The sequence below is a fragment of the Psammomys obesus genome, unplaced genomic scaffold (genome assembly GCF_907164565.1).
Source record: "Psammomys obesus unplaced genomic scaffold, mPsaObe1.curated_primary_1811, whole genome shotgun sequence".
NCBI classification, from domain to species: domain Eukaryota; kingdom Metazoa; phylum Chordata; class Mammalia; order Rodentia; family Muridae; genus Psammomys; species Psammomys obesus.
The window spans coordinates 48,430,100-48,448,077 of NW_026585895.1; the positions used below are offsets into that span (position 1 = coordinate 48,430,100).

Sequence of the window (17,978 nt, forward strand, 5' to 3'; positions counted from 1 at the left end):
GGTTTATAAAAGGATTAACTTGAAGGGCTAAGGATGTGTTTTGGTAGGTAGAACACTTGTCTTGAAGGCTGCAACAAAAGGCAGTCCAAATACCCTTGAAAGAGTACACCCAGCAGAAACAAGCTTGACCACTATGCCATCATCAAATGCCCCCTGACCACTGACTCAGCCATCAAGAAAATAGAGGAAAACAACACACTTGTGTTCATTGTGGATGTCAAGGCTAACAAGCACCAGATCAAACAGGCTGTGAAGAAACTGTATGACATTGATGTGGCCAAAGTCAATACCCTGATATGGCTTGATGGAGAGAAGAAAGCATATGTGTGGTTGGCTTCTGATTATGATGCTCTGGATGTTGCCACAAGATTCTCTCTCTCTTTTTTTTTAAATAATTTATTTCATGTGCATTAGTGTGAAGATGACAGGTCCTTAGGATTTGGGGTTGCAGACAGTTGTGAGCTGCCATGTGGGTGCTGGGAATTAAACCCGGGTCCTTTGGAAGAGCAGACAGTACTCTTAACCACCAAGCCATCTCTCCAGCCCTCAAGCTAGCTAATTCTAAATATATACTTTTTTACCATTTGAAAAAAAGATAGAGGCTGGGCATGGTGGCACACATCTTTAATCCCAGCACTCAGGGAGGCAGAGGCAGGTAGACTGTTGTGAGTTCAAGGCCAGCCTGGTCTACAGAGTCCAGGATAGCCAAGGCTATACAGAGAAACCCTATTTATAGGCAAAGACATATAAATCCAGCTTCTTGTGGTGTGGTGCGAACAGCAAGAAGACCAATAGTTTAAAGCCTGTCTTGTATAGGCCAGCTTGGTCTATAGAGCAAGTTCCAGGACAGCCAGGGCTACACAGAGAAGCCTTGTCTCAGAGGGAGAAAAGTTCTATCATTGAGTTCTAGTTGCGCTAGAACTCAATGATAGAGCCATTGCTCAGCAGAGGCTCTAGATTCAGTCCTGGGTTTAAAAAGATGCTCCATCACCACCTGGCTAGTGACTTTTATTTTGAAAAAGTATATATAATTAAAGGAATGTAAGATTGTAGAGCTGGTAGATGATGGTTGGAATTTCAGCCTGCAGTCCAGAAACTTTCACATTTTGTCATTGAAGAATAGTTCTGAGTTGTGTGTGTCCATTGAGACAGCAGCTACTACAGCACTCTTCAGCTTTCCCCACAGGCATTAGGAAGCCTTATCCAGCCTGTGCCTTTCTAGCCTTGCATCTTCCTTTTAAATATTTATGGATGCTTGTATATGAACCTAGGTCAGGCCCTACATTTGGTTTTGCAAGATAGAAGAGAATATTCAGTGAAACTAAGTCTCTCAGGACCCAGGAAGATGGCTCAATGGATAAAGATGCTTGCCACTTATGACAGTTAAGTCCCTGGGACCCATGTGGTAGAGGAAATGTAGAAGCAGTTGGTAAGCTTAAGGAAAAGAAAACTCTTGTTAGGCAGCTTCAACTCACAGTCCTAAGTAAATCCTTGTCCCAAGCCCTCTTTAATTTAGTGGTTCTTTTCAGAGGTGATTTTCCTATATAAAAACAGAAACAACTTTTTTTTTTATTAAACAAGTTTTATCTTCAGATCATCCCATAATAGTACACATATTGTAAGAGGTGCCTTGTTTTTGACACTTGCATATGGGTTCTATTATATGGGAATACCATCATTTAGACGCCATGCTCTTGAAAGGGTCAGCTGTTGGGCTGGCAAGATGGCTTAGAGGCTACCAAGCCTGATGACCTGAGTTTGATTCCTCAGGATTCACATGGGTGAAGAAGAGAACCAACTCCTGCAAGTTGTCCTCTGACCTCCACATGTATACTTTGGCACATGCCTGCCCACACATATGCATATACTTACACACAAATAAAATGTGAAAAAAAATTAGTTGGGTGTGGTATTGCATACCTTTAGTCACAATACTCAGGAGGCAGAGACCAGTGGATCTCTGTCATTTGAGGCCAGCCTGGTCTACAGAGAGAGATCAAGACTAATCAGGGTGACATAGTAAGACTCAATCTCAAGAACAACAAGTAAGGCTGGAGAGATGGCTAAGCAGTTAGCCATTGTCTGACAAAAGCATTGTCTGTTCTTGCAGAGGACCTGGATTCAATTTCTAGCACCCATTTGACGGGTCACAGCCACCTATAACTCTGGACACTCTTCTGGCCTCTGTGAGCATCTGGCATGTATGTGGTACACAGATAAAATGCAGGCAAAACACCCATATACATTTAAGAAAAGCTCAAGACTCTCTGCTGGCTAGCATTTACATCATCTTGACGCAGGCCAGAGACATTTTGGAAGAGGGAACTTCAGTTAAGACTAAATTGAGAAAATGCCCCCAGATTGACCTGTGGACCTGTAGTATATTCTCTTGATTGATGGGCCCTGCTCATTGTGGGCATTGCCACCCCTGGGCTGGTGGACCTGGAGGCTATAAGAAAGTCAGCAAACCAGAAAGTAACACTCCTCCACGGACTCTGTACCAGCTCCTGCCTCCAGGTTCCTTCCCTGTTTGAGTTCCTGTCCCTACTTTCTTAGATGATGGACTGTGATTGGGATATGTAAACTGAAATAAAGCCTTTCTTCCTGGGTTGCTTTTGGTCATGGTGTTTTATCACAGCAATAGAAATCTTAGCTAATACTGATACATTCTGTATCAGAGTGAAAAGAGAGTTGAGTATGTATGTAGTTCATAGATAGGGATTTGTCTAATGTTCATAAGGCCTTGGGTTCGGTTCCCATGCAGTTTGGGACGACAACAGACTGGGCCTGCTCTCATCCTTGGTCAGAAAAGCTTCTTTTTGTAGTGGGCAGCAGTAGGCAGAGATGTAGACCTGCTCAGAGTGCTGAGAAAGAGACTGAGGTGTGGGTACCCATCCCTAGAAAGGACAGCTATATTAATTACCCCCACCACACACACAAGTGCTCAGGGAACATCTTGGGAGGATGGGGTGGAGTGCTGCAACTTGCGAGCTTCTTTCACATACTGGCTGTGAGGATCATGATCTCACAGCAGCCAGCTTACCTGCTCTAGACTTACACAAGATGGAGCCAGCCAGGACTTTGGTACAGACGGTCTCAGGCCCCACCCCATACTGGGGCACTTCTGGCAGTGGATAGTTGCTGGGAAGGGAGAATCACTCTTTATGAGTTTCCCACGCTCCGGTTGGATGATCCCAGACCTGTGACCCTATGGACAGCACTAACTGGAGTTAGTGGGTTATTTTAAAAAAAGAAAGAAAAAAGGGATGGGGTGTGTTGAAGGGATATGAAGGAAATTGAGGGAATTAGTAGATATTTCTTTAGGTACGTTTATGGAATTCTCAACCAGGTGGTGGTGGTGCACACCTTTTAATTTCAGCACTTGGGAGGTAGAGGCCAGCCTGGTCCACAGAGCAACTTCCAGGACAGCCAGTGGTACACAGAGAAACTGTCTCAGAAAAAGAAAACAAATAAATTTACAGAATTCACAAAAATAAAGAAGAAGTTACAAGCAAAGTTTGAAAATTTGTTTTGTATGAAACAAAGATATAGTATGTGTATATGAATGTGATTGTGGGTTTCTGTGTGAACACTTCTCACATGCAACTTTAACTGCAAAAGAAGCTAAAAGTGGAGCTGCAACACAGAGGGCTGGAGCTCTTGGAAGGCTGGTATCTGCAACTAAGTCTCTTGCCTGGGTTTGTAGCAGTGGGTGAGGCTGTGAGGTTCCCCCATCCTCTCCCAGGAGTTGAATGAGCTTTAGGGGAGGACTTGCCTTTTTGTTTGTTTTTCCAGACAGGGTTTCTCTGTGTAGCCTTGGCTGCCATGAAATCGCACAAGGATCCACTGCCCCGCCTGATTAAAGACGTGGCCACCATGCCCCGCTTGGGCTTGCATCTTTTAGTGTAATTTTATTTATGTATTTGTGTACATATGTGCATATACATATTTGTGGGCACACGTGGAAGTCAGAGGATGACTTAAGGGAGTGAGTTCTCTGCCACCGATATGGATCTGAGGTTGCGCTTTATCAATAGGCCTTGGCAAGTTCTTTTACCAGCTTACTCATCTCCCCACCCTTGGCCTTGTACTTTTAAAATAGAATGATAACGAACACTTTGATCACCTTTGTGAGGAATGATGGTTACTGCATTTGTCTGCTATTAAACTAAAAATAACTAAAGATAATCATGGTCGTTTCCCCAGTGAAATGGACAGATTTAAGTCTGAGCCTAGTTTGAGGGACTGGGGGTTGAACGGGTCAGCATTCTCTCTCTCTCTCTGGCCGACAGTGTGGTCTCTGGAGACATCAATAGACTTGCTTTCTGCTAGGCTTGGGTTGGAGAAAATTGAGAAATGGGGGGAGGGAGTGATCTAGGAGTATTGCTAAGGGCCCCGAATCACGTTGAATGTGGTGGTGAGTGGCATTCTCGAAGCTGCCCTGGGGAGAACAGGAAGTTGCCTTCAAAGACGAGCCTGCTCAGATTCCGCAAAATGAACCTGGTCTGTACTTCCCAGCGGACTTGCTGGGCTGCAGGCAGGAAATACTCCGCCTGTGATTGGAGGATTGGTGCTGGTCGGATAAAGAACCCGGTAGTGTCGGTAGAGGTGATTGGCCAGGCCTTGCTGCAGTGAGAATGCAGACTAGATGCTCTGTCCTGGGCTTGCAGAATGAGCGAGGACGGCTGAATGACTGGGAGCCCCAAGTTTCCGTCTCCAGGAGAGGTCTGTCTGGATATCATTTTTATTTAAAAAAAAGAAAAAAGGAAGAGCCAGGCCTTTGATCCCCGCCACCTGCCGAAGTGAGTTTTGATTGAAGTAGCCCAGCTGCTCTCCTTACTGCAGCAGCCGGGGAGGCTCCCTAAGTGAGCTACTTCTCAGGCTAGGCACGAGCGAATTTGAAAAAGCAGGAACAGCCCCTGCATGTAGAGCGTCAGCCTGGGAACTCCCTAGACAGCTGTGTAGCTAGAGACCCTCGGTATTGTGGTCACATCCCTAAGAAGTGGACATCAGCAGCAGTGGCATTTGGAGGAAGCCGGGATGCTACAGATGCTGTGGCATTTTCTGTCTAGCTTTTTCCCTAGAGCTGGGTGCCAAGACTCCAGAGAGGGCATCGATCATGGAGTCAGAGGCACTCAGGCTCCTGCTCAGGGAGACCAGATGTCCACCTTTTTGGGGAAACAAAACGGAAGGGCTGAGGCCACGGAAAAGAGACCCACCATCTTGCTGGTGGTCGGACCTGCTGAACAGTTTCCTAAGGTAACAGCACCTTCAAGAGGACCTTATAGTTTAGGGGCTGGGTTGGGATAATTTTCCCAAAAGGGGAAAAAGAATGGGTGTGGGTGGGAGAACTTTAAGGAAAAAGAAAGAAAAAAGAAACAGTTTGGTATTGGAGAAATGTTGGGTGATAAAGAAGGCCACAAATTTGGTCCAAAATGTCTGTCACCACTGTAAAACTTTCTTATCCACTGTGACTGACCCTGCTTGGTTGTTGAGAGAAAAGATTTACTTTTTTCAGTAGATTAGCCTTAGGAATTGTCTGTCTCACTGAACAAGTCATTTGAAAGTAAGTGACAAACTAAAGCATATTGTCTTCACTTGCCTGGAGAGTGTGAAAGGATCAGTTGAAAGAGAAGGTGGCTTGAAAGGGGACATATTTGATTTTTTAAATTTTTTCATTTTTATTTTTGAGGCAGGGTCTCACTATGTAGCCCTGGCTGTCGTGGAACTCATTTTGTAAACCAGGCTGGCTTCTGAACTCATAGAGATCTGCCTGCCTCAGTCTCCTAAGTACTAGGATTAGAAGTGTGTCCCACTGTGGAGGGCTAAAAGGGAACAGATCTTGTCAGCATCTTGAAGGTCACATTCTCCTTGCCTGCTGGATTTACTTTGGTCCCAGAGAAAGTTCAGGGATGGGGCTGGGTCCTAGATCCTGGAGTCATGGAGGAGTAGAGGCTGGTGGCTCTTGAATTGACCACAGCCACCAGGGTCAGCCAAGTGTCAGGACCTTTTGTCCTTGCATCTGTACCTCACAGGAGCCAAGGTAAGTGACAGCACTCCCCAGTTGGAAGTGTGGGAGACGTAAAGAACAGAAAAGTTCGGTAATTTGCCCAGAATCACTCAAGGCGAGGAAGTGCTGAGACTTGACCCCAGTCTTTCTGGAACCTTGCTTACTTCCTTCAGGAAACTGTTTACTAGGACTGGCCGGGCTCTCACTTAGAACAGCTGCAGGCACAGCCTTATACAATCCCTGGGTTTCTTTCTGGAATCTTCTTCCTCAATCAGAAGACAAGGAGAGTCTATCCCAGTGTTTGGCATATGCTAGATGCCCCTAAAATGTCTCGTTGACTCCCTGTAAGTGCTTGTCTAGCCTGCACCAGTAGACAGGGACTTTACTGTGACTTGTTTTGCAGTTTTGGAGCAATGACACTCAGGGGATTCCTTAGACGGTGATGAGACCCTTGTTGTCAGGGTCTTACAGAGATTGGGTCCTGCCTAAGATATTTGAGCTTAATGTTCTGTAAGAGGGTGCCACTTTCTACCTCTTGCTCAACTTTACATGGGACCAGAAACAGTGGTATGCTCATTTTTGTGAGGAGCTCATGTTGATCCCTGCTCATCTTTTAGTGGGCTGCCTTTTAAATTTTTAAATTTAATTAACTTCTCTATTTCCTAGCTTTCTATGGATGACCTTTGCCAGGTTTGCCCCTATTACCTTGGGTGGGACTTTCTAGCCTGGCCTGCAGAGATCCACACTATTCTTTGGCTGTTTCCTGAAGGGGAAATGGATTGGTGGGCTGTGTGGGAAGGGCAGGAGGGACATAGGGCAGCTAGTGTGGTTAAAACAAGAGAGTCAGGACCTCTAGCCAGCATAGACTCTTTGAAAGTCAGTAATGATGAATAGAAACAGACAGCATTTACACCACACAAAGTGCCCACAAGATGGGTGGGGCTCTGCCTTTCTGGGCAGGAAGCCCCCAGCAAGCTTGGGAAACCTTCTGGAAGACCTTTGGTTCTCAGGCTTCTCACTGTCCACTGCATTACCTCTTTCTTATCACCCCCACCCCCATGTATAAAAATATGTGTCTGTGAGCCAGGTTCCTGCAGGTCTTTATTATAGGAACTGCTCCAGTTTCCCGTTTATCTTTGTCTCACAGTTAATCCGAAGTTGGGAAAGAAAGCCATTTGTCTGGAGTGGGAGGTGCCCTTACACAGCAAAGCTTAGATCCTGAGGGGCCTGTCTTCTCGGAAGCCCAAGATTGTGTTCATTGTGTGTGTAATTACCAAGTGTAGGCAGGTTTCATTGGAAACCTGCTACACTGGGCTGTCATGGCAACCTGATCATAAAATGACAGAGCAGCCAATGATATTTGAGAGCCTTGAGGGTGGGGCTTGCCAGGCTCCTTCACATAATATTTCTGGCTTGATCTGAGTCATTGCAGAAGAGCGGGGAGTTACTTTCTGAACCAGTACTATCCTCCTAGAGACATAGTACCAGCCCTCTTCTTAGTGTCTTCCAGCCCTTATAAGAAGTTCCTGTTTGGGGGATTAGGCACATGATAGGGTGATAGGATGAGGAAAGCTGATGGTGGCCCTGGCAGATCGAGTGAAAAGATACTCATGAAGGAGCTGCCCCTTTACCTATTAAATGAAATCTGATGCCACTGAATTCTAAGGGTTCTAATGCAGCAGCCATCATTTTTGTATATTAGTCATAGGGATGGGCATCAGAGGACAGGAAACAGATATGGGTCACCAAACTAAATAGAGTTAGAAAAGAGAGCAGAAAAGAGCAGTGTGCTGTGTTCAGGTCCCGAGGGTCCTGAGCTGCCTAGAAATGACAGGAAGTGGGACCCAAGTCTGCTGTCACATGAGACTCACATTTGCAGTGTGATGACATATTAATCACAGAGATCTCAATGTTGGGCTGAGTGGCTGTTGTAACAGGAACCTGGCCCTGGTTGTAAACCTGAGTCCTGTCACTCTTAGGCTTGGGACTTGGGCAAGTCAGGTCATTCTCTAGGGTGATTTGCTCTAGGTAAAGATGACTGAGATGGCTGCAGAAGCCCCTAGTGGCCTGCAGTCTGTAGTCCCAGGACAGAGCAGTTGCCTCAGACACTAGGTACCTAGAGATTGACTCCTTCTGGAAGAGTCCATTTCTGTGTGGAAGATGGAATTCTGGGTTATAAGATGGTGTTAAACATCAGGCTTGTGAAGACCTCTCCTTTGCTTCATTTTCTTTTGGAGAATAATGTTTGGATATGGCAGCAAAAACTGCTTGTGTAGTCCAGGCTGGCCTTCAACTCTGTCTCCTGAGGACATAGATTCAAATAAGCGCCACTGTGTCCAGCCTCTGTTGAACATAGTCTGAGCACTCAAATTACAGTGACAAAAGAAAAAAAAATGTCCTCAGGTTTCTTAAATTAATGGTAGTGGTTCATGTCTGTAGTTCCAGCACTGGGGGAAGGCCAAGGTAGAAGATTCTGAGTTCAAGGCCAGCCAGAGCTACATAGATAAACTGTCTCAAAATCATAAACAACTTATGTTGGACCTGTGGGTGTGGCTAAGTTATAGAGTACTTGCTAACATTCAAGGCCTTGGGTTCAGTCTCTATCACCACAGAAAATTAAACAGAACTAATGTTAGAATAGAATTGATATATCATTGTAAAATAACATGTAGACAGTAACTTGCAGAGCATATCAGAGAACATTCTATGCCTCTCTGAAACTATTGGTGTGTGTAGGATGACCTTTATTACAGTCTAGGAAGTTTCCTGTTTTTTTGTTTGTTTGTTTTTGTTTGTTTGTTTGTTTGTTTTGGGACAGGATTTCTCTGTGTATCCCTGGCTGTTCTGGAACTCACCAGACTGTAGACCAGGCTGTCCTCAAACTCACAGAGATCCCTGCCTCTGCCTCTGCCTCCTAAGTGCTGGAATTAAAGTCATGCACTGCCACCACTACCAACGGCTAGAAATTTCTTTTTAATTAGTGTTTATTTTATATGTATGGGTATTTGACCTCTATGTATGTCCATGTGCCATGTGCATTCCTGATGCTCTTAGACTAGGCCGCAAGAGGGTGTTAGCTCCCCTGGAACTTGAGTTACAGATGGTTTTGAGCCATGTGATTGCTAGGAATCATACATACCCAGGTCCTGTGGAAGAATAGCAAATGCTGTTAACCTCTGAGCTATCTCTCTGGTCTATTTAAAATTTTGTGTGTGGGGCTGGAGAGATGGCTCAGAGGTTAAGAGCACTCGCTGTTCTTCCAAAGGTCCTGAGTTCAATTCCCAGCAACCACATGGTGGCTCATAACCATCTATGAGATATGGTGCCCTCTGCTGCCTTGCAGGCACACATGCAGGCAGAATACTGTATAAATAATAAATTTTTTAAAAAAATAAAATAAAATTTTGTGTATATGCGAGCCCATGTGCTCCAAGGTTGGAGAACAACCGGCAGGCATCAACTCTCTCCTTCCACTATGTGTCCAGGAATCAAGTGGTCAGGCTTGGTGACAAGCAGCTTTACTGGCTGAGCCATCTTGCCAGGCTTTACCCAGAAACTTCTTGTAAAGACTTTTCTGTGAGTCAGGCAAGATGTGAAGGCCATGGCATGTAGGGTCTGCAGCGATAGCCTTTCATCTTTAGCACCCCAGCAGTAGACTTACAATATGTGATAAAATAGCTCCACCTCACTGAATCTGAACAAGAATCTGCCTGGATAAAGCTGCCTCCTCACATCCAGGGCACGCCAAGGCCTGGATTTACAAACTCAATTGTCAGGGCACCCAAAATGCCCTCCCCTTTGTTATATTCTGCACTCTAGAATCCTCTTCACAGGATTATTCTGTGTAGATCAGGCTGGCTTTGAACTCATAGAGACCCACCTGCCTATCTCCTGAGTGCCAGGATTAAAGACATGGCATCTTTACACATTCTTAACAGAGCACTTTGGAGTTGAAAATCCTTTCACTTTTACTGATCCCCAAATGGTAACTATTCATTTTAATCCATCCCAGGAATGAGAAGGCTTAGTCTATATTAGGAAGGGATGAGGGATACAGTGTAGAAGGAGTGGGGGTGGAACCGATCCTGTCCTGTCAGAGTGACGTGATCTCGCCCTCAGCAACTCTCATCTGTAGGGAAGAAAGGAATGGAAAGAGAATGCAGGCTGGCATGTAAAGAATCTTCCTCGGTAAAGATGTATCTGGGGGCTGGAGACATGGCTCAGCAGTTAAGAGCATGACCTGAGTCCCCGCACCCACACCAGGCTTCTCACAGCCACCTGTAAATCTAGCTCCAAGAATCCTATGCCTCTGGCTTCTGAAGACACCTACATGCACATGGCTTGTGTGCATCGTACAACACACAGAGTGTGTGTATTAATAATAAAATTTTTAAATAAAATAAATAATCAGATCCTTCCAGCATCAGAGGTAGGTCTCTTCTGAAAGTGTAGCTGGGCTGCCAGTGGACACTGTGATACTGGGAATGCCCACAACCATGAAATGTGAGGGGTCCAGTTTAATTTCATTCTTTTCATCTTCTTGCTGGTGAGTAAGCCTTGTGCTAGTCATTTTATTCGTTTTTGAGATAGAGCCTTATACTGTAGCCCAGGCTGGCTTTGAACTCTCAGCAGTCCTCCTTCTCAGCCTTCTGAGTGTGAGGATTACAGACTTGAGTTACCATGCCCAGCAACTGCTCGTTTCTATGTCGCTGTGAAACCAGTTTAAGGGAGGAAGGATTTGTTTCGGCTCACGTTTTCAAACCATTTTGATAGCCAGGAAGCAGAGAAAGAAGAGAGCAAGTTGGCTTTCTGCTCTCCCCCCTTTACTCTACCTAGAGCCCCCTCGTGCTGTCAGGGTAGGTCCTTTACCCTGAGATTAGTTTAGCTAATCTTCTCTGGAATTACTTGGACACACCCAGAGGTGTGCTTTACTAATCTCTCAGGCACTTCTCAAATCAGTCCAGATGTGGCACACAACATTCTACCCCTGAGCCTCTATCCCACCCCATTTTGAGACAAGGTCTAAATATGTAGCTTAGGTGAAGGCCTCAAACTGGAGATTATCCTTCAGAACCCCAGAATGTCGGATTATAGCTGTGAGCTACTATGCCTGTCTCGTTTAATCAAAGCTAATTTTAAAAGGATCCAGGATGGCACAGTAGAATTCTCAAAGCTATGATCAGACCAAAACTTCAAGTGTTCTGAACGGGCATAGGCTTTGGGGACTGTGAGTCTCACCTGTGGAACCTCAGTGATTGATGGAAGTGGTTCTCAGGCACTGCATGCTTATAGATTGTGGGGTCTGTATTCTAGGACAGCTGGGGATGAACGAGGCTCTCAGATTTCCCTCCCACAGTAGCCTGGGTCATTTTTCAACAGTCTCTGATTCAGTCTGTATTTTCACTGAATTTTCAGTTGGGAATGATTTACTAAGAAGAGAAAGCTGCTATATAGTGTGACGCATTTGTATGAAAGCACTGTTGGCTGTTTGTTTATTTTTGTGGTTGACAGCCAGGGGTGAAGGTTTGTTTGGGATATGGGACTGCAACCCTAGGCAGTGTCTGCTGCCTGGGCTCCAAGAGTTAACTGCAGCAGGCAGTGACGTCAGTCCTGATCTTTGCTCCTCTGCTCTTGAGCAACCTGATACTGCCGGCTGCTGAGGCCTGTGCTCATTGGCTGCTGGTTGCACTTGAAGTGGGCGGATTTTTTTCTCAATTAAGTAAAAGAGCAGGACTTAGCAGCCAGTGACAGCAAAGACGAGGCTTATCTTGGGCGAGTTTCCTGAAAACGCTGTCATTTCCCACCATTGGCTTCTGCCAGAACTTGCCCTGGCTGGTGGCTGAGCACCCAGTCTCACCAGCATGCTCTGCCTGTGCCTGTATGTGCCCATCATGGGGGAGGCCCAGACTGAGTTCCAATACTTTGAGTCAAAGGGGCTTCCTGCGGAGCTGAAGTCCATCTTCAAACTCAGTGTCTTTATCCCCTCGCAAGAGTTCTCCACCTACCGCCAATGGAAGCAGGTCTGTATGCTGAGCCTGTGTGCTGAGGGGCAGGCAGGGACTGGTTTTGAGGGAAAAATGAATGGTACCTAGGCATGACTTATGCCCAGAGGAAAGAATGTCTGAAATGTAGGTGTTTCCCCAGCCCTCTGTGGCTGTAGCCAGCAGTTCTACGTCACTGTCATGGGAATGACTGGTTTTTGTGTAATTTCCAAGAAAGGCTGGATTGGGAGGGAAGGCACTTGTTTGTGGAAGATGGAATTTCTGGATGGGAATCCTTTTCCTTGACTGAGATGGAGCCTCCTATAATGTACAGGGTGTCATAGAGGCCTGTGGCTGTCTCACTGCTATGGGAAGTTTCTGTGACTCGGGCACAGGCTAGAAGCACACTGAAGGAGAAGAGAGGGTAAGATAGAGGGCAGCCTTCCCTCCCAGACTTTAAAATGCTTCGGTGCCCCAGGGAGCAGGATGGCAACAGTGGTCCTGGCCCTTGTATGATGAGAAACTGAACTGTGGTTTTGGTGTTTGCTTTGATTGACTAAATTTCATGCTATTCCCTCAATATTAGAATGTTGTTTTATGCATTGCAGAATGGAGACACAGAGTAGGTCCCTGGCTGGCCAGGTACTCAAAGAGCTCTGCCTGCTCTGGCTTTCTAGTGTTAGAATTAAAGCCATGTACCACCATGCTTGACATTTCTTTAGAGAGGGTCTTGGTGTGTAGCCCAGAATGGCCTCAAACTCTCAGCAATCCTCCTGCCTCATTCTATCTAGTGCCAGGATTATAGGTGTGCACCATCATACCCACATATACATAGCAAGCTCTTTGAGAATGTTTTTAAATAGGGTACAGTTAGCACAGTTGTAGATGGTCTGTGTCATGGGGATAGATTACTTTGATGGCAGTCAACCTAGGGATGAGACACACACACACACACACAGAGTTCTGTATGCCCCCTCCCTAAATGGCATATAGACTTTTTCCTATCTACTTGAAATCTGGGGTGGTGGCCCATGGCTAAGAGCACAGAAGTTGGCAAGAAGTTAACATAATCCCAGCTAGCATCTGTCCCACATGCCAACCCCACCCCTCACACTGTTGGGTCCTAAGAATCTATGTCTGCTCTCCCCAAAAAAATTGGTGGCTATGGTACTAAGTGAGACAGAAGTCATAATGGCCACTCTTTGGGAATGCAAGGTAGCCATTGGTCCATCAGTTTCTAAACCCTAGCTGGCTCAAAACACTTTGACTTAGCTTGCTGATTTTGACGAGTAAATGAATTTGTCCATAAGAGAACCAAGGAACATTTTCCTTAGGAGAGTCTCTGTTTTGGATTCAAAGAGCCCTCCCAATAGATAAATAATGTAATTAAAAGGATTTGGTGGGGAGGAGAAGACTGTGACGGTCTCATCCTGTAATTCTGGCTAGCCTGGAATTCACTATGTAGAACAGGCTGGTCTTGAATTCACAGAGGTGTACCTGCCTCTGCCTCTGCCTCTGCCTCTGCCTCTGCCTCTGCCTCTGCCTCTGCCTCTGCCTCTGCCTCTAGAGTTCTGGGATTAAAGGTGCACACCACCACTCCTGGCTAAATGTAACTTAAAAGAAAGAGAGATAGAGAGAGAGAGAGAGAGAGAGAGAGAGAGAGAGAGAAAGAAAAGAAAGAAAGAAAGAAAGAAAGAAAGAAAGAAAGAAAGAAAGAAAGAAAGAAAGAAAACTGAAGTGCTACAGAATTGGAATGACCCATATTTTCCCCATGAGTTCCTGAGGTTAACTTTCAGGGTGGTAGTAGGACCTGTAGGTGGCTCGGAGTGCACATGATGGCCCTGGCCTCCTGTGAACACCATCTCTCTAACTGTTGTTTCTTGCTTTGTAATGTGGGAGAAGATGGGCTATACGTCTTAGAGCTAGCTGCTGGAGAGCCCTCAGTAAAGCCTTTGCACACCCCATACCCCAGGCTGAGTGGAGAAGCCCCAGCTACTTTGCATCCAACTGGCATTACAGCTGCCAAGCAATTCTCACCTAAGACAGATACTGCTGCAGGTCAGGGTCTCTTACAGCCTTAGGCCACTAAACTAGTAAAGCTGCCCTGGCCTTCAGTGCCTGCCTGGGAATCTGGGCTTGGTTATATCTGGTATCCCTGGACCAAGGCCTGGACTGGCAGTGCCATCAAGCATGAGCCCAAGAATAGTTGCCATTGGCTCCTCCTATCTGCTTCTACAGCTTCCGGAGTGTTCCCTGGCAATGTTTCTGCCAAGTAGGCATTGTCTGTACCTTTACCCTCATCACTAAATTGTTATTGGGCTAGTGCCACATAGAATGGAGCAAGTAGCAGAGTTCCTAAGGGAGTCTGGATTCCAAGGCTATCCCCAGCTCTCAGCCAGGAGCATGGGGCTGACTTCTGTTTCCAGGGACAGCCCTGCAGGGGAGCCAAGCTGCTGACCCTGGCTGTGTAACAAGCTGGTCTAGGGAATGTTTGGAAAGAGCAAGTACCAAGCTGCCTTGATGACCTCTCTGAAGGCTTTCTTATAGGAATGTGTCTCTTCACCCAAGCAGGGTAGGCTCTTGCTTGCCTTCTGGATAGCCTTTGGGAACCTAAGCAGTGGCTCTGGTGTGTGGGTAAATTGACATGATGCCACCTGATTCCCATGGGCTGGTATATCCTTAGAGATAGGATATCTTGGGTCATTGTGGAGAACAGTTATTTCCCTGTTGTGACAAGAGGCCTGTGAGCAAAACCTCAAGTCCTGACTTTGGTTTTCTAGAAAATTGTGCAAGCAGGTGACAAGGACCTTGATGGGCAACTGGACTTTGAAGAGTTTGTACATTACCTCCAAGATCATGAGAAAAAGCTGAGGCTGGTGTTCAAGAGTCTGGACAAAAAGAACGATGGTGAGTTTGGTTGTAGCTCCTCTGCTGGGCAGGCCTAGTTTACCAAATGCCACACCTCGCTCATAGATCTTATTGTCACAGGACGAATCGATGCTCAAGAGATCATGCAGTCCTTGCGGGACCTGGGTGTCAAGATCTCTGAACAGCAGGCAGAGAAGATTCTTAAGAGGTCAGTGTAAGCAAGCTCTGTTCTGTGGGTTGTTTTAATGGTTTTTGACTAATCCACATGCTGTTCACTGTTGACATGCTTCCCTGAAACTGGCCCTGCAGTTTGGAAGGAGGGATAAGAAGTCCCTTCCCAAAGCAAGGTTCTCCTGAGGTTGCAGCCCTACTCTCACATGAGGAGTTCCGAATCTGGAATTAGTCCATTTGCCAGCGACCCTTAAAAGTGACAAGCTTAGTTGTGGGTATTTCTCGTTAATGAGAAGTATCCCTGGAGCACTTTCTCTGCCTGATGGAGAGGGGCTTGTGCCATGTGTGGCCCTTGGCTTGGGTTGCTACTAGTGGCTTGCTACTAGTGGCTTGCTACTAGTGGCTTGCTCTTCAGTCTGAAGCTACAGATGCTGGCCAGAAAGATGGCTTGCTTGTAAGCAGGGGTCTGCCAGAAAGCCCTGTGACTAGAACAGTTTGTCCCTGTCTGGCCTTAGAGCTGGCTGGTCACAGGGACACAGCCCCAGGAGCCCAGTTCCACCTAGTTCCTCATGCTGTGCTTCCCCTAGTGTCCTTGGGTGTGCACTTGCTTTACTAACCTGCTCAGAGCATTTATTTGTGTTGTTTCTCCTTTCTCCTCCGCATCCTCCTTTGTCTGTCTGTCAGAATACGAACGGGCCACTTCTGGGGCCCTGTCACCTAGTAAGTATCTGTCACCCTGTGATTACCTCCCTCCCTATCAGAATGGGGTTCTTGTGGGCCACCATATCTTCATTTTGTGGAAAATGGGGCATGGAGTCACCTTACCCTTTCTCATGGGCAAGGTGCCTTTGGTTTTCTTGGTGGCCTCGGCACTCACCTTCATCCCATCCCAGTGGTAGGGCACACAGCTGGCAGGTGGGTGTGACACATGGGAGTGACGATGCCTCTGCTTTACAGCATGGATAAGAATGGCACAATGACCATTGACTGGAATGAATGGAGGGACTACCACCTCCTGCACCCTGTGGAGAACATCCCTGAGATCATCCTGTACTGGAAGCATTCGACGGTGAGGCCACACACCCCACCGTCTATTCAGCAGCCTTCTTTGTCTGGTATCAGTTATTCCTTCCCCATACAGGCCTGGGTGGGGGTCCTGATGACACAGTGAAACGTATCATCTCTTTTGCCAGGCACATGCTCCTCCTCTTCCCATACAATGACCAGCCTGAACAGCATGACTATTCCCTTGACCCTTTGCTGGGAGTACCTTCCTATACCCACATGCCACTGCCCTTCATGGTCCATCCTAAATATCTCTTTTCCCCATGCTGCTGTTTCTCGCAGAAGCATACAGTCTGTCTTTGTGGGATGAGGGAAGAAACCTTGCTACAGAAGCCTCTGCCTTCCCTGGGTTTATTTTTTAGTATCATTTCTCTCTATGTCAAAAATACATATTCTGGCTGAGACAGAGGAGCATTAAAGGCCAGCCTGGGTTACAGAATTTGACTCTGGTTGTTTGCATTTTGTTTTTAATAAGCATGCCCTTATAAGGGGCCTACATACTGATTTTTCACTCTTATCATGGGTCCCCATTCAGGAATGTAGATGTGGTTCACAGTTAGAAATGTTGGTCTGACTTAACACTCCTTCCCAAGACTTCTTATGTTCATGGCTGGGCTGCCCCTGCCTTATCCACCCCGCACTCACAGTGGCAGGTCAGGGCTTCTAGGGTGAAAGTAAGATTCTAGGGTTCAGAACAGCTATCCTGTCTCTGGCCTGAAGCCCAGAGGTCACAGAGTCTGCTGGGACCACTTCCAAAGAGAAGGTTTTACGCAGGCAGCACAGGACTCTGTTTGCTGAGACCTTGCATAACATTCTGTTCTGCTGGCAGTCTGATTCCGTATCAGGTTGCAAGGCTTGTACCCATCTTCCCTGATCCTTGTGGTCCAGCCTTGCAGTCCTTGCTGGGAGTTCCAGGAGCTTCCTTTAAAAGGACAACGCAGCAGCTTTGTAACATTCTATCTGATCATTAACTGCTCCTGTCTAGACCATGTACAAGGTCAAGAGCTGCAGCCACTGTCAGAGCAAAGGGAAAGTTCCTTGATGACCTCACACAGATGTCATGAATAAAGTTGGCTATGTGTCTGCTTGTCTTCTCCGTAGATCTTCGATGTTGGTGAGAATCTGACAGTTCCAGATGAGTTCACAGTGGAGGAGAGGCAGACGGGAATGTGGTGGAGGCACCTGGTTGCAGGAGGTGGGGCAGGGGCAGTTTCCAGAACCTGCACTGCCCCCCTGGACAGACTGAAGGTGCTCATGCAGGTGAGCAGGAAAGTGGGCAGATTTTTACCCATGGTTCATTACTGCCTCAGCTTTCCCTCCTTCCTTCCCTCCCACAGCTGGGGCCCTGCTTTAAAAACCCAAACTTCCCACCCCAGCTAATGGAGTTAATGCTTTGCAAGCACCAGTAGATCTAGGCCTAGGAGATCTCGTGTTTAGCTGCCCTAATTTTATCTGAGATACATAAGCTGTGTATCACCTTATATGGGCTTGATACTTGTAGAGTGGCAGGACCTGAGTTCCTCAAGCACATCTTAAGATGTCATGGAGAGCAGGGTGAACAGATCCTTGCATGACCCAGAGGCCATTAGGAAGCAGTGTCTTTACCTTGGCTGAGCATGCAACTCCACGTCCACAGGGCAGAGATAAGCTTGTCTGATGTCAGGGAAGCATTGTGAAATGACCCACATATGGACATTCATGGACTTTGATGTCTGTCTGAACAGTGACCAGTTACCCCATTTTGCTCCTGTCTGGCACTTTTTGTGCCAGGAGGCCTACCTAGAAACAACACACACATATATACGCACACACACGTAGAGGCCTACCCAATAACATCACACACACACACACACACACACACACACACACACACACACACACAC

The 17,978-nt window shown here is 46.5% G+C and overlaps 1 protein-coding gene across 10 annotated transcripts in view; it reads left to right on the forward strand.

Moving 5' to 3' along the window:
* Slc25a25 (solute carrier family 25 member 25) overlaps window positions 1–17,978 on the forward strand; it is a 34,887-nt gene that overhangs the window by 12,772 nt on the left and 4,137 nt on the right. For 2 of the 10 annotated variants that reach the window (XM_055600329.1, XM_055600335.1), the window contains exons 1-5: window positions 4,809–5,259; window positions 14,772–14,898; window positions 14,980–15,067; window positions 15,988–16,099; window positions 17,197–17,355. In XM_055600329.1, coding sequence (XP_055456304.1) covers window positions 5,041–5,259; window positions 14,772–14,898; window positions 14,980–15,067; window positions 15,988–16,099; window positions 17,197–17,355 — 705 coding nt within the window. In that variant the 5' untranslated portion in view covers window positions 4,809–5,040. Of the gene's footprint in view, window positions 1–4,659; window positions 4,726–4,808; window positions 5,260–11,778; window positions 12,031–14,771; window positions 14,899–14,979; window positions 15,068–15,714; window positions 15,751–15,987; window positions 16,100–17,196; window positions 17,356–17,978 lie in introns of those variants that run through there. The other 8 variants (XM_055600334.1, XM_055600338.1, XM_055600328.1 and 5 more) reach the window with 6 other exon arrangements.